This window comes from Talpa europaea (assembly GCF_964194135.1).
Source record: "Talpa europaea genome assembly, contig: HAP1_SCAFFOLD_93, whole genome shotgun sequence".
In the NCBI taxonomy this organism is placed as follows: domain Eukaryota; kingdom Metazoa; phylum Chordata; class Mammalia; order Eulipotyphla; family Talpidae; genus Talpa; species Talpa europaea.
The window spans coordinates 1-24,379 of record NW_028168025.1 but is presented as its reverse complement, the minus strand read 5'-3'; the positions used below and the strand labels follow the sequence as shown (position 1 = coordinate 24,379).

Sequence of the window (24,379 nt, the reverse complement as noted above, 5' to 3'; positions counted from 1 at the left end):
GCCCCGGCCCGCCCCGGCTCGGCTCGCCCCGACCCCGCCGGAGCCCGCCCGCACTTCCGGCCCCGCCGCCCGCACTTCCGGCCCCGCCGCCCGCACTTCCGGCCCCGAGCTTCCGGCCCGCGCCAGGCGGCCAGAGCGCCCGGGCTGCGCGGCAGCGCCCCCGCGCGGGCGCCCCCGGCACTGCGGCCCCCGAGACGGGCCGCCCCGCTGGGACGCAAAGCCCGCGTCAGGGACCGGGCGCGGGGCGCGGGGCGCGGGGCGCGGGGCGCGGGGCGCGGGGCGCGGGGCGCGGGGCGCGGGGCGCGGGGCGCGGGGCGCGGGGCGCGGGGCGCGGGGCGCGGGGCGCGCGGGGTCCCTAGCCGCGACGCCCGGGGTAGCCGCCCGCGAAGGCCCGCCCGCGCAGCCGGCTCTGGGTCTTTCTTTTCCAAACATTTATTTGCGCTACAAGAGCTGGGGCGCGGGGGGGTGTTAGGGGACCCCAGAGACAGAGCGGGGAGCGGGGCGGCGGGTCCACAGGCCGGGACTCTCCCCTGCGCCCCGGCTCCGGGTGTCGAGCGCGCCGGGCCTCCAGGCGGGGGCGGGGCGCGCCGAGCCCGGGTGCCCTGCGGAACCCCAGCCCGGCTCCGCCTCCCGGCCCGCCGCGGGCCTCCTCACCGGGCGCCCCTCGCGGCGGAGGAAGCGCCTAGGGCGGCGGGGCGGCCGGCGGACCCCGACCCCGCAGCGCGCGGCCGGGGCCCGTCGGGCCGTCCCCGCAGGGCGCCCGCCGCCGGGGGGGCCCGCTGGCCGCGGGGAGCACGTCCTGGCCCTGGCCGCTACCTGCGGGGGACGGAGAGGCCGGCGGGGCTCAGGGGCCAGCTCGGCGCCGGCTCTGCGCCGCCCGGGGAGGGGGCACCGGGGCGCACCGCCGGGGCCACTCACCGGCCTCGCTGGGCGGCGCCAGCACGTCCCAGAGGAAGACGGCGTCCCCCGCGCTGAGCACGCGCCGGCCGGGGGCGAAGGCGACGGCGCGCACGGGCTCCGAGTGGCCCACGAACACCTGGGACGGGAGCGGGGTCACCCGGGGCCGCCCCCCGCCCCGCCCCGCCCGCCCCGCCCTGCGTGTCAGCTGGGGGGCGGGCTCGCACCTGGCCGAGGGACTGAGCCTGCAGCGCGAGGTCCCACACGTGGAGGGCCCGACCCGCAGCGGTCAGCAAGAGACGGGAGTCTTCGCTGAGGGCCAGCGTGGAGCAGGGTCCAGGGGGCCCAGACAGCTGCAAGAGCGCGCTACGGGGCCACGGGGGCGCAGCCTGCGGGAGGGGCGTCCAGCCAGACAGCCGCGGCTCCCGGCTCACCTCCCGGACCACACAGCCCGACGTGGCGTCCAGTACCAGGACCCTGGGAGACGCCGTGGACACCAGGAGGTGTGTGGGGGACGCAGGACTGAAGCAGACGGCCGCGGCCAAGTCCAGGTGGCCGCCAGCCAGGTCCAGGGTGCTGATGTCCACCCGCAGCAGCTGGGGAGAGTGCAGCAGCCCTGAGAGCCCAGCTCACGCCCAGGGCTGGAGGAAGGGATCTGGGGAACTGCCCGCTCAGGTCTCCTCCAAGGGCAAGCCCCCTGCCCCGCCCCCACCCCCAGCAAGTCAGGGAAGCCCAGGAGCCAAGTTGGGGGAAGCCAGGCAGCCACTGGGGTTCGGGGAGTACACGCAGGGCAAGAGGCCCGCCCACGCTGCACACATGAAGTCGAGGCTGGCCCACCTTGTCCAGCGAAGCTGTGTCCACGACAGTCACTGTGTTTTTGGAGGGTCCCACGAAGGCCAGCAGGCGGCTGTCCCCGCTGACCGCCAGGGTGTTGGGGCTTGGGCAGGAGTCCTGGCACACCACACCAGCTGCCAACGGCAGGGGCGCTGGTCAGCGGGCCAAGTGGGTAGGGAGGGACAACAGGACAGGGCCCCCGGGACGCCTCCCCGGCCCAGGGTGGGTGGCCACGGGCCCGGTGCTCAGACTCCTTGCTCCCTCCTCAGGGCAGGTGGCCACAGACCCTGCTGACCGCGAGGCCCATGGGTCTGACGGCCCCTCTCCCACACCCAGAAGACAGCGGGCTGGTGAGGGTCCTGACCTGCCACACGCAGCACACGGCCTGGGGGGGTGGCAGAGCAGTACTGCGCCAGGGTCCCCCGAGAGCAGGAGCTGAACAGGAAATTGCCATTGGGTGTGACCACCAGGCCGGTAACCGCGCCACTGTGACACCTGTGGAGAACAGAGACCCCAGTTCCGGCCCTGCCCCGCCCCACCCCCAAGGCCAGGAGCAGGCCTCCTACCTGTGCTCCGCCAGCACCTGGGGGGCCTCTAGGCTTAAGGGGCGCATGGCCCCGCTGCTGAAGCCGCAGAAGACGAAGGGCTGCGTGGGGTGGAAGGCAACGGCGGTGGGGGGCTCCTCAGGGGATGTGAAGTCGAACAGCTGGGGGCAGCAGGCGCCTGAGAGCCAGGTCCAGGCACAGGCAGGACGCAGGGCCTGTGCGTCGCTGCCCCTGCTCCCACCCCTCCAGCACCCCCACCTGCTGCCGGCTCTCCAGGTCCCAGACGCGGACCGTGAGGTCCTGGGACACTGTGGCCAGCTGCCCGTGGCTGCCCTCGGTGGCCAGGCCCAGCACTGGGGCGGTGTGGGAGCGCATCAGCACGCTGTACTCCTGTGTTGGGATGTCCAGGAAGCCCAGGTGGCCCGAGGAGGTGGTGGACAGCACCCGCCGGGCGTCAGGGCTGACACGCACCGAGCTGACTGGGCCCTCGTGCTCTGTGGGTGGGGCCAGGGGCGGATCAGGGCGGCCGCCTGCGCCAGGGCCCTATTGCGCGGCTCCTGAACCAGCCCAGGCGTCTCCACGAGCCCCGGGCCCACCCCACAGTACCGCGCCGGGGCGGGGAGGGCCAGCTGGGCACCATGGGCCGGGCTTGGACTTAGCCCCCGGGCCCAGGCCGATGGTCTAGCCTGGGGAAGCGCTGCCCCTGCAGATAAGGGCTGGCCCGCCGGGGCGCAATGCTCGGGCCTCACCCGCCTCCAGCAGCACAGAGGAGAAGTCCAGCGACCAGAGGCGCAGGCGGCCATCTTCAGAGCCCACGGCACAGGCCGACTCGGAGACGCTGAGGCTGCTGATGGGGATGCCCGGGCCTGGGGGGTGGGCGGGTCAATGCAGACCTCAGGCTTGCCCCCTCCCCGCGGCAGGTGCCCACCTACCTGAGCTGAAGGCCTGCTTCCGGGGGGAGGGGCTGCCAGGGGCGGGGGTGGGCAGGAGGCGGCGGGCGAGGCGCACAGCCATGCGCTGCGGGTCCACCTCCAGGATGTGGCCACTGCGGCTGCACACGTACCTGCCGGAGGGTGACCGGTGAGAACGGCGGCAGTGGGGCTCCAAGGGCTCCGGGGCCTGCGCGGCTGGGGAGACTCACAGCGTCTGCCGGCCCTGCGTGCACCCGAAAGCCAGGCCCGTGAAGTCCAGTGTGTGGTGTTCGCCCAGGTCCACCGCGCAGGAGCGCAGCGCCCCGCCTCGCAGCCGCCACAGCCGCACTCCGCCGCGTCCGCACGACGCCATCCTGGGAGGGCGGGGGGGTGAGCATGGGGCGCAGGAGAGCCCCTCATGGGCGGCCCCGCGCCCGCAGCCCGGTCACCTGGTCTCGTCGAAGCGGGCGACCTCGAAGGCCTGGATATCCACGTCGGCATGCGCCTTCGCCAGGACCACAGGCTCGCCGCCACGCCGCACCGGGGCCACGTCCCACGCCACCACCACCTGCAGAGTGGGTGCTGAGCTCCTGCAGGGCCTGGCCGCAGCCAGCCGGCCCCCGGCGCGGCGGGGATGGGGACACGGTCCTTGCACAGACACAACCAGAAAACAGCAACCCCAAATCTCTCAGGGGGAAGGCGAGGCGGAGAGCACAGGGAGGAGGGCGGGGCCGGGGCTCCTGAACGGCGGGAGCCTGGCTGGAAAGGCCAAAGTGCAGGGGACTGGCGGGGTGGGGGGTCCCCAGGTCGGCCCGTTACCGTCTTCCCGTGGCGGTCCCGGCCAACGCCGCAGAGCAGCGCCCCGCTGTGGGAGAAGCTGTGGACACAGCGGAGGAGGTCAGCGGGGCCCAGGCGCCACGCCTCTGCCCCACACCCCCCAGCCCAGGCCCACCTGAGGGAGCCCACGCCGTGGGCGGGGCTGCGGAGAAGGCACAGGCACTGCCTGGTGTGGGGGTCCCAGAGGCGCAGCATGCTGGGGGGCCCCGCCTGCACCGAGGCCAGCAGGGAGCCACTCACGTCCAGCGCCAGGGCAGAGACCTAGAAGGCGATAGTTGAGGGCGGGCTCACAGGCAGAGGCCCGGCTGCCCAGGCTGGCACCCACCTTGTCCGTGTGGCCGAGGAAGAAGCGCTGCTGCCGGGTGTGGACGCACAGCTCCACCACGAGCGCATGGCAGGGGTACAGGACTGCGGCACCGTCCCTGGTCCACAGGGCCTGTGCAAGCCAGGCTGAAGGCGCAGCCGCCTGCCTGCCCACCTGCCCGCGCCCAGGGCGCAGCCCCCAGGAGAACCAGCCCATCTCCAGCACAAGGAACTTGGGTCCAGGACCCAAGGGGCCCCCAGAGGTTCAGAGCCTGGCAAACCTGGGGCCCTCCCTGGTCCCCTCACGCCCGCCTGCAGATAGGGCTGCATCCTCATGAGACTCCAGTGCCACACCCCAGGCAGCCGCACGGCCCCTCACCCATTTGGTGCTGTGGCCCCCAAAGCCGATGACCCCCTGGAGCCGCAGGGCCGGATCTGGGAGGGGGCGCTGGCCAGGGCGACTGGCATCATCACCAAGGCTGGCTGGGCCCGGCCCCCCAGGGGTGCCTGCCTCACACCTGGCCCCGCTCACCCTCGGTTGGGAGGAGTCTCTGCCTGAAGCTGCTGCCTGCCCGCTCTGCTTCCTGCTGGGAGGCTAGAAGGGGAGAGCCCACCACAGCTGCCCATAAAGTTGCTCCTGCTTGCGGCCGCTCCCCGAGCCTGGATGCCCTTCCCCAGGACGGCCTCCCTGGAGCGGCCTGCGCACCCTGGTGGGGAGCCGACAGCCTGCGCCCAGGGGGACTCTCAAGGCCATGGTCACCAGGGCCAGCCGTGCGGGAGCCCTTCCAGTGCCCACAGCAGACTGGCCTCCGGAAGAGGGCTGGGGGCCCAGCCAGACTTCACCCTGGGGCTACCTCCCAGCCCCATTTCTGAGGGCACAGAGATACTCACAGCGGAGGGGCAGGGCCCTTGGGCCGCACAGGCCAGTCCCGGCTGGATACATGCAGCTGGAAGAGGGAGAGGCGGGCATCCCTGGCCTGGGAGCGCTGCACCAGGCAGAGAGCCTGCTGAGCGAGAACGGAGGCCATGCTGGGCCAAGTCCCCCCAGCCAGCCCTGGGTCCCCCATCCCATCTGGGCAGAGTGTGAGCCCTGGGGACCCTGCCGGCCTCCCCAGAGCCAGCACCCCAGCTGTGCTACCAGTCCCCGGCCCCGCGGGCCCACCTGTCTCGGGGCGGGAGTGGCTCTCTGGAGCCGGCTGGGAGGGCACGTCGGGACCGTGGCTCGGAAACCTCGGCAGGACAGGGAGAGTCAGCATCTGGCCCCACCGACCCCGTCTCCCTGGGCAATCTGCTCTCACCGGACATGCAGGTACAGGTCATGCCAGCGCTCCCCGCTCGGCACCGGGAAGGCCATCTCTCTCGGCACAGGGGTGACGGGCAACGCTGCCCGCCGGGCTTCTGCCACAGTGGCAGCTGCAGAATTGGGTTCTGCAGATTGGGAGGCTGCGGAACACTCTCCAGGCCCACCTGGGTGGCAGCTGCCCCCACCTGCACCCGCAGGGGACAGAGGCTCACCAGGATCAAAGCACAGGTTGCTGGTGTAGAGGCCCCCAGCCAGCAGGCTGGCGCACAGCCGGACGCCCTTCAGGTGCCCGTAGTCCCGGTGCAGGTGCAGCTGCAGGAGGCCTTGTAGGTCAAGCTGCAAACAGGTCCAGCGGCTGCCAGGGCGGGCCTGGCCTGTGAGGCAGGAGCCGAGATCAGCACTGACCCTCAACCCACAGCATCCCCATCCTTGGCCAACACCCGCCCCCATCCCCATGACCCCCACCCCTCACGCAGGCCACGCCCCCCAGGCCCCTCCAAAGCCTGACCAGCCCCGTTCCTCGTTGCACCGGCACCCTTCTGGCTGCAGGTGGCCTGGCCCAGGCCTCCCCCGTCGCCTGCCCTGGACGTGGGGATCTCGCAGGTAAGAGGGAGGTGAAGCCAGGTGGCCGTGCACCTGAGCTCCCTGAAGAGGCTGGACAGAGACACGCGGATGATCTGGCTGTCCTGAGGGCAGAGGGCAGAGGGCAGAGCGCAGCGTGAGGGGGACCCCGAGAGGCCGAGCCCCTCCCTCCCGAGGCATCACCTGCGTGGCCACGTCCAGGTGGATGACGAAGTGCTTGGCGGGCAGGGGCCGGAAGAGCAGGTACAGGTACCGACCCGTCAGCCCCAGGGACTGGGCGCTGGTTCTGGGGAGCTGGATGTAGTTGCGGGCGGGCACGGCCCCGCGGATGCGGTACACGGTGCGCCTCAGGGTGCGGTCCTGGAAGGAGGCGCGGTGCCCAGGCGGCGGCAGGCGCGAGAGGGGCTCCGGGGCCGCTCAGGGAGGACCCGCCCGGGCCCCGCCCCGGCCCCCGCCCCGGCCCCCGCCCCGGCCCCCGCCTACCATCACGGAGGCCACGTCCCCCTCCTTGCGGGCCCGCTCCCGCTCGTCCACCCTGAAGTGCCTGAACACGTTGAGGAACGGGTGCTGCCAGGCTGCCGGGACGGCGCGGCGGGCGGGGCGCGAGGTCCCCCGGCCGCCCGGCCCCCCGCCCCCGCCCGGCGCCCCGCCCCGGCCCCGCGGCCCCCCGGGCGCCATGGCCGCGCCGCTCGAGCTTCCCGCCTCGGCGGCCGGCGCGCGACACGCAGGCGCGCACGGGCCTAGCAACGGCCGCCTGGCAACAGCGCCACTTCCGGCGTCGCGGCCGGGCACGTGACCGCGCGGAGGCGCGGCCCGGCCCCTCGGCCGCCCCGCCCCGCCCCGCCCCGCCCCGCCCGGCCGCCCCGCCCCGCCCCGCCGCCGCCTCCGGGCAGTGCCCGCGCGGCCCGCCGTGGAGCCCCGGACCCGACGCCGGCGTCTGCGCGGGCTGCCCCGGCTCCCACCCCGCCGCTTCCCGGCGCGACTCCGCTCGGCCCGCGGTCAGCGCCGCCAGGGCCACCCCACCCACGGCAAGTGCCGGGGCGCGCCCGCAACACCCCGCTTCCCCCAGGCCTCGGCCCCTCACCCTCTATCCTCCGCAGGCCGGCCCGAGGCCGGGGACCTCCCCGCCAGACGGGAGGGCGGCCCCCGGGGCAGGGCGCCAGCACCCCGGGGCCAGCGGAGGTGGGGCCAGCCGCCCGGGGCGGGGCTGCTCCCGACGACCACCACCCAGGAAAGGCCACGCCCAGAGGCAGTTTCTCGACTTTATTAGCCTGGAGTCCCCCGGCACGGCTGGGCTGGTCCGAGCAGTGAGCTGGGTTGAGGTCAGACAGGTCCAGCCAGGCCCCAATGCAGGGCCGCAGGCTCAGCAGCGCAGAGTCCGGGTGCTGGCACTTCAGGTGTGGCCGCCCCGCGGCCAGGCCAGGGTGGAGGGCACTGTGGTCCTCTTTAGGCAGAAGGTGGTCGTGGGGCGGGCCAGGCCGCCTCCCGGGCAGTGGCTAGGAACAGCTGGTGACCCTGGCCAGGAACTGCTGTGCCCACCACTCGTCCAGGTCGATGGGCACGAAGTCTGTGGGCAGAGCATAGGCTGCTCAAGCCACGCCCCGGCCTTGGGATGGAGGGGCGTGGGAGACATGGGCGTGGGCAGCAAGGACTCCCAAGGGTAGGGGGGACGCTCACTCTGCAGCCGGGGGTTGGGGGTTCGCTCCACGTACTGCACAGGCCGGGGCCCACTCTCGCTGGTCTGGCCAGCTCCCAGCTGCCGCTCCACTTGCTGCCAGGCTGTGGGAAGGAAAGGGCCAGGCTGAGCCGGACCCTGGCACCCTGCCCCCCCCTCCAGGGCCTGGTGGCCACCCTGGACTCCAGCGGGCGGCTTGCTGGACGGTCGCGGGGCAGTGGGCAAACGAAGCCCAGGCCACCCGCTGTTCCCTGAGAGCCAGGTTGCCGCGGGAGAGGGTCCAGCCCGGCCGCCCTCGAGCCGACACTACCTTCGGACACGAAGCGGACGTTCTCCTCGTGGGCTGGCGTGTAGGTCTCCTGCGTCTCCTCGAGGGACGACGTTGTGGCCGGGGGCCGCCGGCCATTCACCCGATTGAACACGAGCCTGGGCCCTGGACTGTAGGGGGAGGGTTGGTGACTGTCCCGAGCCCCAGTGCTGCCTGACTGAGCCCCGTGTGCGGCTGCAGGCCACATGCTCCCGCCGGGCCTGGACACTGAGGCCAGCCGCAGGCCTCTCCCCTGTGGCCCGAGCCCCTGCAGCTCACTCCCCTGTCCCTGGGCAGGGGCTACCTGGGGCCCAGCCCCAGGGAGCCTCCCCTAGGCCTCGGGACCACACAGCTGGCCCTTCAAGGGTCCCCGGAGCACCCCCTGACCTGACTCCCACCTCCCCGGGCCGCCCAGCCCCAGCAGCCCAGGCTGTGGCCCAAGTGGCAGCCAGGCCAGCTGCCCGTCCCCGCTGGCCACGCTGCTCCCTTCAGAGACGCCACGCCGCAGCCCCCCCGTGTAGGAAAGGTGCACCCCTGCCCTTCTGGGCCGCTGGCCCTGGGGACGAGCCCCAGCGGCGGCCTGGCCCACCCACTGCCCGCGGCCCCACAGCAGGCACGCGGCCAACCTGGCCTGTGGGTGGGCATGCGAGGTCCAGGTGGCGGCCTGGCCCGCGCAGCCGGCGGGCGTGGGGGAGCAGGGCCGCACCTACAGCAGGAGGGGGAGCCGGGAGTCCGGGGCCGCTCCCGCCACTCCGCCAGGCACTCGCGGTCCCGCCGGCCTGCTCGCTTTCCTGGGCTCAGGCGCCCCACCGCCGCTCAGGGGTCCTCCTTGGCTGAGAGGGGCACTAAAACAAAGAGGAGCGTCTTGAGGGGCACCGGTCCCACCGGCTCCAAGCCGGCAGGGGCTGGTGGCCAGAGAACACAGAGGCCCAAGCGGCACACACCGGGGCCGTGAAGGCGGACCCTCTCGGTGGGCGGCCCCCTGGCCTGCTGCCCCCACCCCCACCAAGGCCAAGGCCGCCAGGGAGGTGGCTTCAGGGAAGGAAAAGCAGAGGGAAGTTGCAGGCACGGGGGAGCAGAAGGGACGCTCCTCCATGGAGGGGCCGCCGGGGACACGAGGCCCCAGGTCCCCCGTCCGGCCGTGGGGACGCTGCCTGCAGGCCAGCTCCAGCCACAGTGCTGGCGGACCGCGCCTGCTCAGCACCAGTGCGGCGCCCTCCACCCCAGCTCAGAGGACGGTGGCCTGGCTAAGGAAGGCCACAGCCAAGCCCGAGAGCTCAGGACTCAACCGCAGGCCTGTGTGCCCCATCCAGCTCTCCCGCTAGCCAGCCCGCAGTCTGCGGCGCACCGGCCTCCCGAGTCTGCGGATGGCCTTGGCCTGGGTGGCGACAGCCCCATTTCTCTGCTCCCCAACAGTGGCTCCCACCCCATGTACCCCTCTCTCGCTGTCCCTGGCCTGGCCACCACCTGGGCCAGCGCCCACCTGCTGGCCGGTAGGTCAGTTGCCAACATCTGCGAGGCACGGGCCGTGAAGAACCCATTGCCCAGGCCAGTGCAGGCGCCATGCCTGGGGGAGGGAAGGGAGCAGGAACTGGGAACAAGGCCCCTGAGGAGGAGCCTGGTCTGCTCCGGCCTTGGGGAGTGGACAGCAAGGACCCCCTGCCTGTCTCCCTGGCCCCAGCTGGGAGGCCTCCCAGCCTGGCTCCTCCTAGAGATCCAGGGCCATGAAGAGACCAGCACCCACCGCTGCACTCGGGGGAGGGACCAAGGTCGCAGATGCAGCATGGACACTGCACTGCCAGGCCTGCCCCGTGCACCTCCCTTCCTCGGAGGCCCCCCAGCTGGCCCCGGAGATCTTCTCCAGCCCCGAGTGTCAACATGCCCCTGAGGAGGCCCCAGAAGGTCTTGTCCAAGGGCCCTCCCTCATGGCCCCCAGAGCGCGTGGAAGCGAAGGTCCAGGCCTGAGCCAAAGGAGTGAAGGTGCAGCGGGGGCGACTGGAGCGCTGACCCCGGGGCAGCGGCCCCGGCTCTGCGCCGAAAGGGGGCTCTCCGGCGCCACAGGGGCTGTCTGGGGTGAAGGGCACGCGCGCGGCGCCTGGCAGGCCCGGCAGGAGCCACGTGCACCTGACCCCGGGGCGCTCGGCGAGGGCGCGCTGGCCGCCGCCGCGGGGGCCGAGCCAAGAGGCCTCGCGGGCCAGCGCCGCGGCCGCCCTTGCTCCGGAGGACGCGGCCCGCCGCGAGCCTCCAACGCGGCCCAGGCCCGCCGGGGCGCCCCGGCCCGGAGCCAGCTCCGCACGCGCGCGGCGCGGTCCCACCCCGCCCCGGGGGGCTCGGCGCGGCCCCGCCCGGCGCGCAGGTGAGCGGAAGCGCGGCCCGCCCGCCCCGCCCGCCCCGCGCGCCACCCTCTGCCCAAGGTCACGGCGGCCGGGCGGCGGGGGAGGGGCGGCGCGGCGCGCGCTCACCTGGGCAGGGGCCAGGGGCCCGGCGGCTGCGCCCGCGGGGGCGGCGGGGGCTGCCGGCCCTTCAGGAGCTCGCCCAGCCGGCTCTCCACCTGCTGCTGCGGGGGACCTGCGGGCGCCGAGAGGGCCGTCAGCGGCCGCCGCGCCCCGGGGCGCCCCGGCGCCGCCCCGCCCGGCCGGCCCCCCGCACCTGTGCGGCGCTGCGCCACCAGCTTGCTGGGCCCCTTGGTGATGGTGTACATGGTGCGCGCCGCCCGCGCTCCGGCCGGCCGGTCCCGCGCTCCGCCGCCTCGCGCTCCGGGCCGCGGGCGCGGCCCCTTTAACGGCGGGGGCGCGGCGGGGCGGGGGCGCGCGGGCGGGGGCGGGCCCGCTACACGCCCCCGGCCCTTAAAGGGCCCGCGCGGCCCGGCCGCCCGCGGCTCGCCCGGCCCGCCGGCACCGCCCGGGACCGGGCCCTGCCGGGGCGGGGCGGGCCTGGGCGCGCGTGAGCGGCCCCTGCCGGCCGGGCTCTGGGCGGAGCCCCGGCAGTCTGGGCGCCCCCCCATCCAGGAGGGGAGCCCACTTGCCCATCCAGGGGAGGGGGCCGGCCCGCCGGCTGCACCTCAGGAGCCTCCCCGTGACCTCCAGGAGCCCGACCCACGGCCCCCCCGGGGCTTGCCCCTGCGGGCCTGCTGTCCGCGCTGTGCGCCCCAGGCCGTGGGCGCAGGGAGGCGCCCGAGGACCTCCATTTGGCCCAATCTGATGCTCAAGGTCCCCCTGAGAAAGCAGGGGGCAGCCCCCGGGGTCGTGGGGTCCCCACACTGCTTGTGCCCTCAGTGTTTGAGGCACCAGTGCTTGGAGCGAACCCACCGCTCCCTACACCCCAGCTCCAAAGCAGGCCCGAAGCCCCCTCCGGGCCGGAGCCAGCACAGCACCGGGTGAGGCGGGAGGGGCCCTCCATCAGCCGCTCTGCCTCCGCCCTCCTGCGGGCGCCCCACAGCTCAGGCTGGGCTGCCCCTCCTCTCAGGCAGGCCTGCAGCCCCCGGGCTCAGCCTGGGCCCCCAAAGGGGAGTGTGTCCGGGAAGTCCAGGTCCGGCCATGCTGGTGCTGGCTGAACCTGCCCTGCCCCTCAGCCGGGGGCAGAGCGCGCTCTGGGGTGTCCTGGGGAGAGAGGGCAGCTGCATGAGGCGCCCATGCCCCTCCGCTGCAGCTTCCACTTGGGCCATCTCCCCCGGGCTCCCCTCAGGGGGCCAAAGCTGGGTCCAGAACCCTGGGCAGGGCTCGGGGAGCAGCAGCTGAGTAGGAATGGCCGTGATGGGGCCAGGGACAGGATGAAGGTGCGGGGTGGGCTGGGGCAGGTGGGGCCCCAGCCGACCATGGCCAAGGGGGCTGGCCCTGGTCCTCCCAGAGGGACCTTCCCAGGCCAGAAGGGCAGTGGGGGGCCTGGGAGCCAGCCTGGCAGCGGGGGGGGGGATGCTCCTCAGGGAGTGGCAGGGCTGACCTCACAGACCGGGCACCTAGCCTGGCCCTGGGTCCCATCCCGCCCTGATGCCCTGCCCTCCCCCAGGCCCAGGGCATGGCTGGCCATTGGCCCCGAGATCAAGACGCCCCGCCCTTGGTCAGGACCCCAGAGCCCCGAGGGGTACTTGCCCTGGGGCGTTGTCCTGCAGCGAGGAGGAGCCAGGGCCTGTGGTGGGGGTGCAGCGCCCGCAGCCCCTCCTCCAGGAGCCTCCTGCGCCCCTCCCATGGCCAGGCTCCAAGACGGGCTCCAGAGTGGGGGTGCGGGAGGGCCAGGCCCCGCGGGCCAGGCTGGAGGGAGGCCAGCGAAGGAGAGCAGCTCGGGCCAGTTCTTCCCGGGTGCAGCGCGCCCTGCCGGGGCGCGGGGCGGCGGAGGGGTGCGCGGGCGCCGGCGCCCTGCCAGAGCCCCGCGCCCAGGCCCTCGCGGAGGCCCGCCGAGAAAGCAGGTTCGCGCGTCAGGGGTCCCGGCCACCAGCGCCTGCGCTGGGCACGCCCGCCCACTGCCCGCAGCCCGGCTCTGCGGGCCCCCGCTGGGAGAGGGGCGGCAGAGCCGCCAGGGCCGCCCCCCGCGAGACCCCGTCAGGCCCCGTCACCTGGCGCTCGGCGGGGAGGTCCCGCTTGACCTGGGCGCGGTGCCGAGGCGGCGGCTGTCTGGGCGCAGGCCAGGCCGGGCCCCGCGCCCCGGGGAGGCAGGTCTCCCTCGCCCCTGGCCCCCCGCCGCCCCGGCCCCCACTGCGCGCGCGGGGAGGCCGGCGTGGGGCGCCCTCCCTGGGCCGCCGCCGCCGACCCGAGACGGCCCCGGGCACGCCCGCGGCGGGGCGCGCGGCCTCCGGCTTCGTCTCCGCGGCTCACGCCGCCGCAACACCGGGGAGACGCCCCGAGCCTGGCGGGCCCCTCTGCGCCCCGAGCTCCGCAGCGGAGCCCGCGCCGCCCGCCCCACGCCCGCCCCAGGCCCGCCCCAGGCCCGCCCCAAGCCCGCCCGCCCACCGCGCCCCCCGCCCGCCCCCGGCCCGCCCCACGCGCCCCCCGCCCGCCCCAGGCCCGCCCCAGGCCCGCCCCACGCGCCCCCCGCCCGCCCCCCGCCCGCCCCAGGCCCGCCCGCCCCACGCGCCCCCCGCGCCCCCCGCCTGCCCCCCGCCCGCCCCAGGCCCGCCCCAGGCCCGCCCGCCCCACGCGCCCCCCGCCCGCCCCCCGCCCGCCCCAGGCCCGCCCGCCCCACGCGCCCCGCCCGGGACCGCGCCCCCGGAAAGGCCTCGCTTCTCACCACGCCCCACAGCCAGAGGGCTTCCCCCGGTCGGCTCCCGAAGTTCCGCGGTTGCCATGGTTTCCACGGCGCTGACCCAAACCCAGACTGACGTCAAGCGCTCCCCGCGCCGGGCGCCCCCACGGCCGCGGGCCCGCCCGTCCGGGAGCGCCTCCCGGGCTGGCCGCCGCAGGGCGCATGCGCCGGCGTCCCGCGCGCGGGGAGTCTGCGTCACAATCTCCTAAGTCTCGCGGGCGCCTGGAAACTCAGCAGCGCCGCTGGTGTAGTGGTATCATGCAAGATTCCCATTCTTGCGACCCGGGTTCGATTCCCGGGCGGCGCACAGTGGTTTTTCTTTTTGGCTTCTCCCCTTTTCGAAGGAGGCCTCTGGCGCTCCGCGGAGAGTCCCCGAGGAAAACAGCCCGGGCCTGGGCGAGCGAGACGAATAAGCGCTGTCAACCGCGGCGGGCGTCCTGAAGACTCCGGGACGGGAAAGCGACCTTAGTGTGTCGCCGGGGTGGGTGGGTGACCGCGGCGGCGCGCCGCCCCCTGGGAGTTGTAGTCCGGAGTGGCCGGGGGTCAGGCCACACCTCCCGGCGGGACCCTCACCGCGCGGCCCCTTGGGAACTGTAGTCCGGAGCGGCCAGGCCGCCTCTCCCGACGCGCCTCTGGCGGGGCCCAGAACGCGGCGCGCGGCCCCCTGGGAATTGTAGTCCGGAAGGGCCAGGGGCCAGGCCGCACTTCCCGGAGGGCAGCGGCGCCGCGATGCTGGTGGCGGCGGCCGCCGAGCGCAACAAGGAGCCCATCCTGCGCGTCCTGCGGCAGTACGTGGACCCGGCCCAGCGCGGCGTCCGCGTGCTCGAGGTGGCCTCGGGCTCCGGCCAGCACGCGGCCCACTTCGCGCGGGCCTTCCCCCACGCCGAGTGGCAGCCGTCCGACGTGGACCAGCGCTGCCTGGACAGGTGCGCGGCCGCGGCCCTGGTGCGCGGGCGGGCGGGCGGGCGGGTGGGCCAGGGCCCCGCCCGGGGGCGCCCCGAGGGGCTGCCGCGGCCGCAAGGGCGCGTGCGGACAGCGTGCCCACGGCTGCCCTCCAACAGCATCGCGGCCACCGCGCAGGCCCAGGGGCTGTCCAATGTGAAGGCCCCGCTGTTCCTGGACGTGACCTGGCCCTGGGAGCGGTGGGGCGGGATCCCGCCGCGCTCGCTGGACCTGCTGCTCTGCATCAACATGGTGCACATCAGCCCCCTGAGCTGCACAGAGGTCGGTTGGGGCGCCCCGCCTGCCCCCGGGATCTGGGGCCCCGGCTCTGGCGGGCCTTGGGGGCGAGCGGCGAGAGCGCTCAGGCCGTCCTGCCTCCCCGCAGGGGCTCTTCAAGGCCGCGGGTCACCTGCTCAAGCCCAAGGCGCTGCTGGTCACCTATGGGGTGAGGGCCTTCCCAGGCACAGCCCGCTGCCCGTCCCAGCCCACCTCGGCCCTCCCCCGCCCCTCCCCCCTCCAGGGCCAGCTGGATCTCCGTGGCTAGGTGGGTCCGGCGGCCCGTGTCCTGGGGGTGAGGGCCGTGCCTGTGTCCCTGCAGCCCTACGCGGTCAACGGGAAGATCTCGCCCCAGAGCAACGTGGATTTCGACCTGACGCTCAGATGCAGGTCAGCAGGTGGGGGCTGGGGCGCACAGGCCGTGGCCCAGCTGACCGATGCTCCTTTCCCTGCAGGAACCCAGAGTGGGGGCTGCGGGACACGGCGCTGCTGGAGGCCTTGGGCCGGGCCAGCGGCCTGCTTCTGGAGCGCATGGTAGGTGGGGGCTGGGCCTGCGGCGGCCTCCCACGCGGCCGTGTCTCCAGCCGAGGCTCTCCCGCAGGTGGACATGCCGGCCAACAACAAGTGCCTGATTTTTCGGAAAGAGTGACCCGTCCTCTTGCCTACCGGGCCCCCACGCGGCTTCCTTTGGGACCCACCGCGACCACCAGGCCCTGCCCTCCGGGGACCCCTGGCCCGGCCGCGCCTGGGGGCTCCCGGGTGGGCGGCCACGGGGCCACCGAGAGCCTGGGAATAAAGCGTTTGCCGGCCGCCTGCAGCGTGCCCGCGCCTCGTTCTGGGCAGTGGCGGGCGGGGGCGCCGGGCGGGGGGGGGGAGCCCGGGGAGACCCGGGGCGGCCGGGCGCGCCGGCCCGCCGCGGGCAGGGAGGGGCAGGAAGGGGCGGCCGGCCAGGCGCGGAGGCTTTATTGGGCGCTAGTCTCGGAAGCGGCCGAGCAGCTCGCAGGCGCCGCGCTCCAGCAGCTCCGCGATCTTGCGGACGCGCCTCTCGCTGGCGGCGCGCACGTAGCTGCCCGCGTCCAGCACGGCCGCGCCGTCGCGCACCTCGCCCATGAGCAGCAGCGGGCCGCCGCCCGCCGTCACGTTGGGGCAGGGGCAGGCCCAGTCCATGCCGCTCAGCGTGAGCTCCAGGTACCGCGTGCCCAGGAGGCGGAGGCCCATCTTGTCGTCCTTGAGCACGTGGTCCAGGGCCACGCGGGCCAGGCCGCCGCCGCCGCCGGGCTCGGGCTCCTCCAGCAGCTCGGTGAGGCGGCCCACGACGGCGAAGTCGCTGCGGCACAGGCTCGGCGCCAGGCGGCCCGGCGGGCGGCAGGCGCGGCAGGCCGGCGCGCGCGGCCCGGGGCAGGCGTCCTCGCAGCTCTCGCGGCTCTCGAAGTTGTTGCCGTTGCCCTCGCAGCCGCCGAACACGAAGGGCTGGCAGCGCTGCAGCAGCGGGCTGTAGGCCCAGCGCGCCTCGCGGGCCTGGCAGGGGCCCTGCACGGCGGGCAGCGCGCAGGCGTCCCCGGGGCCGCGCGCACAGGCCCGCTGGCAGGCCTCGTAGGTGTCGAAGCCGCGGGCGCCGCAGCCGCCGGCCGGGAAGGTGCTGCAGCCGCCGCGCTGCGCGTCGAAGTGCCAGAGCACGCGGCCGGAGGCGGGCGCGGCGCAGGCGGGCGCGGAGGGCAGGCAGGCGGCGGGGCCCGCGGGCGCGGCCGGCTCGCGCGGCAGCACGGACAGCGGGAAGTCGGCGCGCAGCAGGCCGGCCGCGTTGCGCGCCGTGCAGGTGTAGAGGCCCGCGTCGTCGGGCCGCGCGTTGTACAGCACCAGCTGGCCCAGGCTGGTGACCACCACGTTGCCGTGCATCTGGTCGGGCCGCAGGACCAGGCTCTCGCGCGGGCCGCTCTGCTTCTCCCAGGTCACGGCGGGCGGCGGGCGGCCCCGGGCGTCGCAGTGCAGGCTGGCCGTGCCGCCCACGAGCACCGCCTGCGGGGCCGGGCTGCTGTAGAGCGCGGGCGGCTCGGCGGCCTCCCCGGGCGGCGGCGGCGGCGCGCTGGGCGCGGGCGGGCCCGGGCTGCTGGGCGGCCAGCGGAGCACGTGCTTGCAGGCCACGACGCGCAGGCGCCGGCCGCGCAGGCAGGCCTCGGCGTCCATGTAGCAGCGGTTGTAGTAGGTGAGGCCGTCGGAGGCGCAGGTGAAGCGGGGCTCCTTCTCGCAGCGCTCCCGGCAGCGGCACACGGGCTGCCCGTCCCAGAGGTCGCAGGCCGCGCCCTGCTGCGCGCACGCGACGCCCGCGCACGAGGCGGCCGGGGCGGGCGCGCCGCCGTCGGGGAAGCGCGCGGCCACGCAGCTCCGCAGCCCGCACACGTTGGTGCAGCACTTCTCGGCGGCCGCGCAGTCCTGGGGGGGCGGGCGGCGGCGGCTCAGCGGGCGCCCGACGCCCCGCCCGCCCCGCCCGCCCCCGCGCGCCCGGGTGGACGCTCCCCGGCGCCGCCGCCCGGTCCTGGGGGAGCGAGGAGGGGGCCGGGGCTTCGGGGCCGCGTCCCGGGCGGGCCGAGGGGCTGGGGCCGCGGGGGTCGGGGTCCCCTCGGGGGACGGGCCTGCGCGCCCACACGGCCCCCCGCGCGGCCCGCGCGCGCTCACCTGGTCCCCGCTGCATCCGCGCTCGCAGGTGCTCTGCGCGTCCACCCACAGGCTGGGACTGAGCTGGTTGGGGCACAGGCCCGGGTGCGCCCCGCGCCCCGGCGGCAGGCTGGCCCCCGAGGCCGGCCCCGCGAGGAGCAGCAGCGGCAGCAGCAGCCGCAGGCCCGGCATGGGGACCGCGGGGCCGGGGGGAGGGGGGGTGTGGCCGCCGGCCCCTGAGGCCCCGCAGGGCCCGCGTCCCGCGGGCATCCGCCCCCCGGCTGGTGGCCCCCGCTTCGGCCCCGCACACGCTGGTCCGGGCACCCCTGGTCTGGACACCCCGGCTGAGGGTCTCCACGGTCTGCGGCCGGGAACGTGGCGCGGGCCCCTCCCCGCGGGGCCCTCTCCGGTCAGCTCCGGGCAGGGGGCGGGGAGAGGGGGAGGGGCGGGGGCCCAGAGCGAGGAGGCGCCGGCCGCCAGGGGCACCGGCCGCAAGGCCGGGGGAGGGGAGGGGAGGGGAGGGGAGGGGAGGGGAGGGGCGTGGGGGGCGGCGAAGAGTCGCTCTGCGGACCCCCAGCCCGGGCTCGGGCTCGCAGGGCAGCGACGGGCCACGGCTCCAGCGCCCCAGAGCAGGGCCAGGCTGGCCCGTGTCACCTGCAAGCCCCTGCCCAGGGCAGAGCCCCTGGGGGTGGGGGACCCGAAGGCCCAGCAGGGGCAGCCCCTCCCCAGGGCCCCTGTGAGATGCAGCCCCTTTGTGCTCCGGCAGGGTCGAGGGGCCCTGCTGGCTGCCCGCGCCTGGTACAGGGGGGTCCGGCCGCAAGGTCCGTCCCAGGCCTCTGGCGGGGGAGGGGCGCAGGACAAAGGCTGTCCGCGGAGGCGCCCACCCACCGCCTCTGGCCTGGGAGGCAGAGGGTGAGGAGAGCAGGTCCGGTCAGGATATGCCAGCCCAGGGTGGGGGCCAGGGCCAGACTGAACAGGACCCCGGCGGGCAGAGCCTGCACCCACCGCCCAACCCAGGCCCTTGGGCTGTCCATGCGTCCCCGGCTCCCTCTGCTGCTGCGCCCGCAGCGGGGCCTGCTCTCCGCAGCCTGGGCCTCCTGGACACCGCAGGGGCTGCCCAGGGGTGCACCCGCCCATCTGACCCCTGCCCACAGGGAGAGCCCGGCCTGACCCCCGGCAGCCACCACTGCAGGCCCACTGCAGGCCCACAGCAGCCACCACTGCGAGGCCAGCGTGGGGCTGCAAGCGCCCACCGAGCGGTCAGTTACATAGGACCATGGACGCCGCGCGCCGGACACAGCGGAATCACTTTACTGTACAAACAAGAACCGTCCAGGGAGCCCGGCCGGGCCGGGCGGACAGCAGGGAGGGCAGCGCTGGGGGCGGCCTGGGCCTCCATGCAGCCCAGGTAGGGTCCGAAGTCCAGGGAAGTCCGTGGGCGGGTGGGGCCGGTGACGCCCACCACAGGCCCTGCGCCGGAGCCGAGATGGCCGGGGCGCAGCTCCAGGTGGCCGGGATCCGGTGCCACCCCAGCACCAGGGCCTCGCTGAGGTGGGCAGGGCTGGGGGGCGGGGGGGCTGCGCAGAGGAGGCCGCTGGGGGGGCGCGGCCACACCCGGTTAGGGCACTCGCGGCCGCTGGCAGGAAGGAGGTAGCCGCCAGCGCCGCGTCCTCTGGTCCAGGTGCAGGGCGGGGACACAGCTCCTGGCAGGCAGGGACGGTGTCCTGCAGGCCCAGTGCCCTCGGCCTCAGAGGCTGCCCCCGTGTCCCAGCTGTCCCCACAGCCCGGCAGCCCCCGGGCTCCCTGCCACCCCGGGCCGCGGAAGGGGTGCCCGGTGGGGCGCGGGGGCCGGGGGGCCGGCCTGCTAGGAGATCTTGCAGTTGCTCCGCGAGCAGTTCTGGGGGGGGCTCTGGGGGGGACGGATGGACTTGGAGCGCTTGAGGCTGTTGCCCTTGCTGCCGCCGCCTGCCGCCGCGCCGGCCAGCGAGTAGGAGCGGCCGTGCATCATGACGGCGTTCATGCCGTTGGCCATGGAGAAGGACTTGAGGTGGCTCTTGATGGTGACGGGCAGCGGCAGCTTGTCGATGAGGTGCACGGGCGTGCAGGACACGATGGCCCGGCAGCACAGGTCCTGCAGGCTGAAGACTGCAGGGAGCGGGGGTCAGGGGGGGCGGGGGGCGGGGGCCCCCCCCCGCGGGCGGGCTCACCTCGGTTGGGCCTCCAGATCTTCTCCATGCCGTGCCGCATGAGCACGATGCGCGACAGCTCGGTGAAGGACTCGGTCACGTTGAAGTTGCACAGCGGGCTGACCTCGAAGAAGGTCATGCAGTTCTTCTCCGCGTAGGCGCGCGCCTGCTCCGTCGGCACTTGCCGCTTGAAGGCCAGGTGCAGCCGGTTGCCCACCAGGATGCGGGGCACCCCGGGAGCGTGCTGGGGGACACGGCACTCAGCGGGGCGCCTCGGCCGCTCGGCCCCCACGCGCCAGGGCCGGTGGGGGCCGGCAGGGGCGGGGCGGGGAGGGGACGGGACACCCACCTCGTCAATCTCCTTGATCCACCGGTCGATGCCATCGAAGGACCAGCGGTTGGTGATGTCGTAGACCAGGAGGATGCCCTGTGGGGACGCGGCGTCACGTGGCCGCGGGCTCAGCACCCCGGCCCCTGCCCAGTGCCCGGCCAGGGGGGGGGTGGGGGGGCATCCTCGTGGGGTCCCCCAGGGCCCAGCTCCGGACTCGGCTCTGGGCCGCCCGCGGTGGGTGACGCGGCCCAGGTGGACGGAGGGCATTGCCCACCCCACCGCCAGCATCCTGCCAGCTGGCCACGCACCAGGCCTGGGGCCCCTCCCCCAGGGCGGCCCTGACCTCCTGTGCCATGAGCGCCCGCAGCCCCAGCCCCAGGGCCTGGGCTGGACACGCCGCAGCCGGCCAGCGGGGAGCAGGCGCATGGGAGGGCACAGCCAGAGGCTGGACCTGGCCGGGGACCCTGCCGTCGTGACAGGAGGACGGGCCCGCCCACTGCTGCCGGCCACATGGCCACACGATCGGCCTGCACCGGTCACCGGCCAGGCCGGGCAAAGCGTCACGGATGCGACACGGCCATTGAGACGAGGCGCCGTGGCCCAGCTGGCCAGGGCGCCTGCTCCAGGCACCGCTGTTCCGAGGAGACCCCGGCGGGCCCCGCGCGCTCCTGGCAGGTGGGCAAGCGGGCCTCGGGGCCGGCAGCTCCAGAAGTCCGGGGGGTCCCACATCACAGACAGCACTGAGCGTGCTGGTCCAGGCCCCGCGGGGCCGCTGCAGCCAGGCATCCACACCGGCCTGTCCACACAGGCGTCACCGCTCCCTGCCCTCCCACCCAACGGCCAGCACAGCAGCCTGGGGCGTAGGACAGCGAGCCGTGTGTCCAGCTCTGCCGCATCTGGTCAACCTGGTCTAAGACCCCAGCTGCTTGACAGTGTCCAGCCCGGCGGGCAGAGATCCTGGCTGGAGAAAGAGCCAGCCGCGGCCTCAGTGACCAGCTGGCCAGAGGCCTCCCTGCAGTGGGGTCTGCGAGCCTCCTGGACCCCGGCCCTCAGAACCCGCCCCGGGCGGCACCGGGTCTTACCTGCGCGCCCCGGGAGTAGGACCTGAAGATGGTGCAGAACCGGCCCTGGCCCGACGTGTCCCTGGAACACAGGGTGGTGAGGCCACGGCAGGCCCTGCAGTGCAGCCGGCTGTCCACCCACCGCGCCCGGCCAGCCGGGGGTCCCTGCCAGGGTGCAGACCGGCCCGCAGGACGGGTCTTGGCCCTGAGTCTCGGGGTGCTTCCTAAGGAGAGGCCCAGTAGGGGCGCGGGGGAGGCCCTGGCCGCCCTGGAGGACCCCGAGCGCTAGGCCTGAGCGGTGACCCCAGGCCGCAGCCCCGCCCGCCCGCTCACCAGAGCTCCAGCTTGACCCGCCGGCCGTCCAGCAGGATGGTGGTGGTCTTGTAGTCGATGCCTGCAGGAAGCAGCGGCGCTGAGCCCGTTCCCCGGCCCGGCAGCTGCAGCTCTTGGACCCTCCCGCAGTCCCGGGGCTCCCAGGCTCGCCGCGCCCTGCAGCCGGGCGCCGAGGAGGGGAGGGGGCCTGCCTGCCGCCTCCCCAGGCTTTGCCTTTCCCGTTGAAGAGTTTTCCCGAGACACCGGGCCGGGGCCACGGCCGCCCGCCTCGGGGCCCCTGCTGCCGAGGGCCGCACAGCTGGGCCGAGCAGGTGGTGGGGGGAGCCCGTATCTGGGCCGAGGGCCGGGCTGGGAGCGACGCCCCCTGCAGGACGCCCTGCGCCACCCCCCGACTGCGCGGGGCAGGCCCCGGGAGCTCCCCGCCACCACACACCGTCCTTTGGCCTTCAGGCCCGCGCACGCAGCTCTGCTGACCCCGGAAGCCCACAGCGCCGCACAGCAGGGTGAAGCCGGCGGGCGGCCGGGAGCCTCCGGGGAGAGCCAGGCCCGGCGCGGGGTGGTGCGCAGACACCCCACACCGACCCCCATGGCAGCGGCAGGCGGAACTCAGGAGCCGGGCCCCGCTCAGGCCAGGAGACGGCGGCAGGCCCGCACCGCGGCGGGCAGCGCCCCTGGCCCAGTCCTCACCTGGCAGGGCCCACCCGCCTGCCCAGGGGACCCCCAGGAAGGAGGACACCAGTGCCCCTCCTGGCAGAAACTGCGTGGCCGCAGCGCAGGGGTGACCGGCTGACCGGGCCCTCCCGGGCCCCGGCGGCTCCCACAACACGGACAGCCGGCGGAGCAGAGGGAACGGGCCGCACCCCCAGCCCCGCCACCCGCGCCCCTTCTGTGGCAGCTATGCGGACCCAAAGGCGCAGAGGCCGGAGGAGGCAGGGCAGGACCTCACCGCCCTCGAGGGGCTGCGGGCGCCGCGAGGGGAGCAGGCTGGCGGGACCTGGGCGCAGGCCCCGGAAGCCACCCAGATGCACGTGCCGCCGGAGAGAAGCTCCCAGGCCCGTGGCCGCCCCTGCGGGAGGAGCCCGCCCCGAGGCTGGGGCGCCTGCTCACGGCCCGGCCCAGGTCTGAACACGCGGCGGGGACGCGCACCTTACGCGGGCCGCCCTCCCCCGCAGGCCTCCCCCCGGCCGCCCAGTGGGGTCGCGCGCGCCAGCCTGGCAGTGAGACTCCCATCAGCCCGGGCTCCCAGGGCTCCCGGCGGGTGGCCAGGCCGCGCCCCCAGGGCAAGGCCGAGTCCAGGATGCCCGGACCCTCCTCACCCGGCCGACCTCTGGGAGGGCCTCGCGCACCTGCTGGGCAGGCACAGACCCTCCGCACAGGGGGCCGGCCCCTGCTTCTCGCTGCCTCCCAGCAGCCCCAGTGCGCGGTGCCCTGGCAGTGCCCAGGCGGTGCCCGGTCCGTCCAACCGCCTGCGGGTGTGAAGGGCAGGGCCGGGCGTCCGCGCCCTCGGCGCCCAGAGCCGTCCAACAGGGCGGGCGAGCTGGTGGGGCAGCCAGGGAGGGTGTGGCCACCCCACCCGTCTCTGGGGCACCTGGAGTCGAGTGGGACAGGGGGCGGGCTCAGGCACGTGTTGGGCCCAGCTGCAGCGGTGGCAGCGGCATCGGGCTGGGCACGGGCTCTTTCCTCCGCCAGAGGGGCGGGAGCCTCAGTGGAGAGCCCTGGGCAGCAGCCTGCCCGCCGGACCCTGCGTGGCCCCTGCCGGCCTCTGGCTCTGGAAGGTCCCCAGGACCACAAGGGGCGCAGCCACCTGAGGTTCCAGGCCCAGCGGCTTGAGACGGCGAGAAAGGCACAGCCCTGGCACTCAGGCCGGGGGACACTGGACCCCCGGGGCTGCACCTTGGGGTCCAGTGGGTTGCTGGTGGGGTCTGTTAGGGGCCTGGTTGGGGCCTCTAATCTGGGGGGATCTGGCAAGAGTCTAACCAGAGGACTGGGGAGCCTGGGCTTTTGGTGGCACATGTGGGGTCTGGCTAGGGGCTCTGACGAGCATCTGGCCCTGGCAAGGGGCTTGGGGGGTGGGGGGGGCCCTGGGGGCTGGAGAGCTGGAGGGGGGGGCCTGGGGGCTGGGGGGTAGGGGGGCTGGAGACCTGGGGAGCGGGGGGGTGGGGGCCGGGGGTCGAAGGGGCTTGGAGGGGCTTGGAGGCCTGGGGGTCTGGGGTGTTGGAGACCCGGGGGGTGGGGGCCCGGGTCGTGGAGGGCGCGGGCGGGGGGTGGGGGTCGGGGGTTGGGATCGAGGGGGGTCCCGGGCCCGGGGGTGGGGGCGCGGGCCGGGGGTGGGGGCCGGGGTCGAGGGGGGCGCGGGCCCGGGGGTGGGGGCGCGGGCCGGGATCGAGGGGGGGCCCGGGCCCGGGGTGGGGGCGCGGGCCGGGGGTGGGGGCCGGGGTCGAGGGGGGCGCGGGCCCGGGGGTGGGGGCGCGGGCCGGGGTCGAGGGGGGCGCGGGCCCGGGGGTGGGGGCGCGGGCCGGGGTCGAGGGGGGCGCGGGCCCGGGGGTGGGAGCGCGGGCCGGGGCTGGGGGCCGGGGTCGAGGGGGCCGCGGGGCCGGGGTCGCGGGGGGCCGGGCGCTCACCGTTGCTGTAGGCGTACGGGGACTCGGCCGCGCCGTCCTGCAGGCTCTCCAGGATCTCGCCCTTGCCCACGTCGCTGTCGCCCACGAGCAGGAACTTGAGCAGGTAGTCGTAGCTCTTGACCGGGCTGCCCTGCGTCCCCATGGCTCAGGCGCGCGGGCCGCGCCGCATGCCCCCGGCGGGAGGCCCCCCGCGCTCGGGCCGCGCCCCCGGCCGCCTCGGGCGACGGCCGGCCGCCCCGCGACGCCTCGCCCGCGCCCCGGCGCCCGCGCCCGCGCCGCCCCGGCCTCGCCTCGGCGCCGCCGCCCCGCTTCCCGCACGGCGCCCGCGCCCCGCCCCCGGCGCGCGCGCCGCCATTGGCCGCCCGCCGCCGGCCCGCCCGGCCCATTGGGCCGGACGCACGTCCGTCGCGGCCGCCCCGCCCCGCCGCTGCCCACACAGCGCCGCGCAGCCCGGGCCGCCCGCCCCGCCCCCTCGCCGTCGCCATTGGCGGCCCGTGGGCCCTTTCCTACGGCTATTGGCCAGGGCGCACGCCCGTCACGACGGCCCC

At 75.7% G+C, this 24,379-nt stretch overlaps 5 protein-coding genes across 7 annotated transcripts; 1 reads left to right on the top strand and 4 right to left on the bottom strand.

The window, feature by feature from the left end:
- Positions 1-682: 682 nt before the first annotated feature.
- Positions 683-6,890, bottom strand: WDR90 (WD repeat domain 90; the record flags this gene model as incomplete). The annotated part of the gene is made up of 21 exons (XM_084259783.1): positions 683-816; positions 919-1,036; positions 1,125-1,250; positions 1,332-1,493; positions 1,735-1,865; positions 2,096-2,226; positions 2,298-2,437; positions 2,535-2,770; positions 3,026-3,142; positions 3,209-3,339; positions 3,418-3,561; positions 3,637-3,755; positions 4,007-4,064; positions 4,140-4,285; positions 4,350-4,460; positions 4,707-4,911; positions 5,626-5,740; positions 5,843-6,004; positions 6,139-6,316; positions 6,396-6,572; positions 6,696-6,890. The coding sequence occupies 21 exons, from the start codon at positions 6,888-6,890 to the stop codon at positions 683-685; spliced, it is 3,036 nt and encodes a 1,011-aa protein (XP_084115909.1).
- A 576-nt stretch (positions 6,891-7,466) lies between these two features.
- MCRIP2 (MAPK regulated corepressor interacting protein 2) lies at positions 7,467-10,937 on the bottom strand. 2 transcript variants are annotated; one of them, XM_084259779.1, is made up of 5 exons: positions 10,844-10,937; positions 10,657-10,762; positions 8,198-8,325; positions 7,890-7,991; positions 7,467-7,779 (listed from the first exon to the last, which is right to left on the bottom strand). In XM_084259779.1, the coding sequence occupies exons 1-5, from the start codon at positions 10,893-10,895 to the stop codon at positions 7,709-7,711; spliced, it is 459 nt and encodes a 152-aa protein (XP_084115905.1). In that variant the 5' UTR covers positions 10,896-10,937; the 3' UTR covers positions 7,467-7,708. The 2 variants fall into 2 exon arrangements, with proteins under 2 accessions (XP_084115905.1, XP_084115904.1); XM_084259778.1 differs by having other exon boundaries at positions 7,925-7,991.
- A 3,196-nt stretch (positions 10,938-14,133) lies between these two features.
- Positions 14,134-15,426, top strand: METTL26 (methyltransferase like 26). 2 transcript variants are annotated; one of them, XM_084259768.1, is made up of 6 exons: positions 14,134-14,355; positions 14,491-14,653; positions 14,757-14,816; positions 14,970-15,037; positions 15,103-15,181; positions 15,249-15,426. In XM_084259768.1, the coding sequence occupies exons 1-6, from the start codon at positions 14,159-14,161 to the stop codon at positions 15,294-15,296; spliced, it is 615 nt and encodes a 204-aa protein (XP_084115894.1). In that variant the 5' UTR covers positions 14,134-14,158; the 3' UTR covers positions 15,297-15,426. The 2 variants fall into 2 exon arrangements, with proteins under 2 accessions (XP_084115894.1, XP_084115893.1); XM_084259767.1 differs by having other exon boundaries at positions 14,970-15,181; positions 15,249-15,376.
- A 193-nt stretch (positions 15,427-15,619) lies between these two features.
- WFIKKN1 (WAP, follistatin/kazal, immunoglobulin, kunitz and netrin domain containing 1) lies at positions 15,620-17,491 on the bottom strand (the record flags this gene model as incomplete). Its single annotated transcript, XM_084259769.1, has 2 exons — positions 15,620-17,077; positions 17,321-17,491. The coding sequence occupies 2 exons, from the start codon at positions 17,489-17,491 to the stop codon at positions 15,620-15,622; spliced, it is 1,629 nt and encodes a 542-aa protein (XP_084115895.1).
- A 1,113-nt stretch (positions 17,492-18,604) lies between these two features.
- Positions 18,605-23,973, bottom strand: RAB40C (RAB40C, member RAS oncogene family; the record flags this gene model as incomplete). The annotated part of the gene is made up of 6 exons (XM_084259784.1): positions 18,605-19,444; positions 19,507-19,729; positions 19,835-19,912; positions 20,899-20,959; positions 21,211-21,271; positions 23,832-23,973. The coding sequence occupies 6 exons, from the start codon at positions 23,971-23,973 to the stop codon at positions 19,164-19,166; spliced, it is 846 nt and encodes a 281-aa protein (XP_084115910.1). The 3' UTR covers positions 18,605-19,163.
- Between the last annotated feature and the right edge of the window lie 406 nt (positions 23,974-24,379).

Coding starts and splice junctions, on each gene's coding strand:
- MCRIP2 (XM_084259778.1), bottom strand. CDS start 10,895: ATGTACACCATCACCAAGGGGCCCAGCAAGCTGGTGGCGCAGCGCCGC. Junction 10,763..10,843: donor GGTGGCGCAGCGCCGCACAG/GTGCGGGGGGCC, acceptor CGGCGCCCGCAG/GTCCCCCGCAGCAGCAGGTG. Junction 7,992..8,197: donor CGTCCGCTTCGTGTCCGAAG/GTAGTGTCGGCT, acceptor TCCTTCCCACAG/CCTGGCAGCAAGTGGAGCGG.
- METTL26 (XM_084259767.1), top strand. CDS start 14,159: ATGCTGGTGGCGGCGGCCGCCGAGCGCAACAAGGAGCCCATCCTGCGC. Junction 14,654..14,756: donor GCCCCCTGAGCTGCACAGAG/GTCGGTTGGGGC, acceptor GCCTCCCCGCAG/GGGCTCTTCAAGGCCGCGGG. Junction 14,817..14,969: donor CGCTGCTGGTCACCTATGGG/GTGAGGGCCTTC, acceptor GTGTCCCTGCAG/CCCTACGCGGTCAACGGGAA.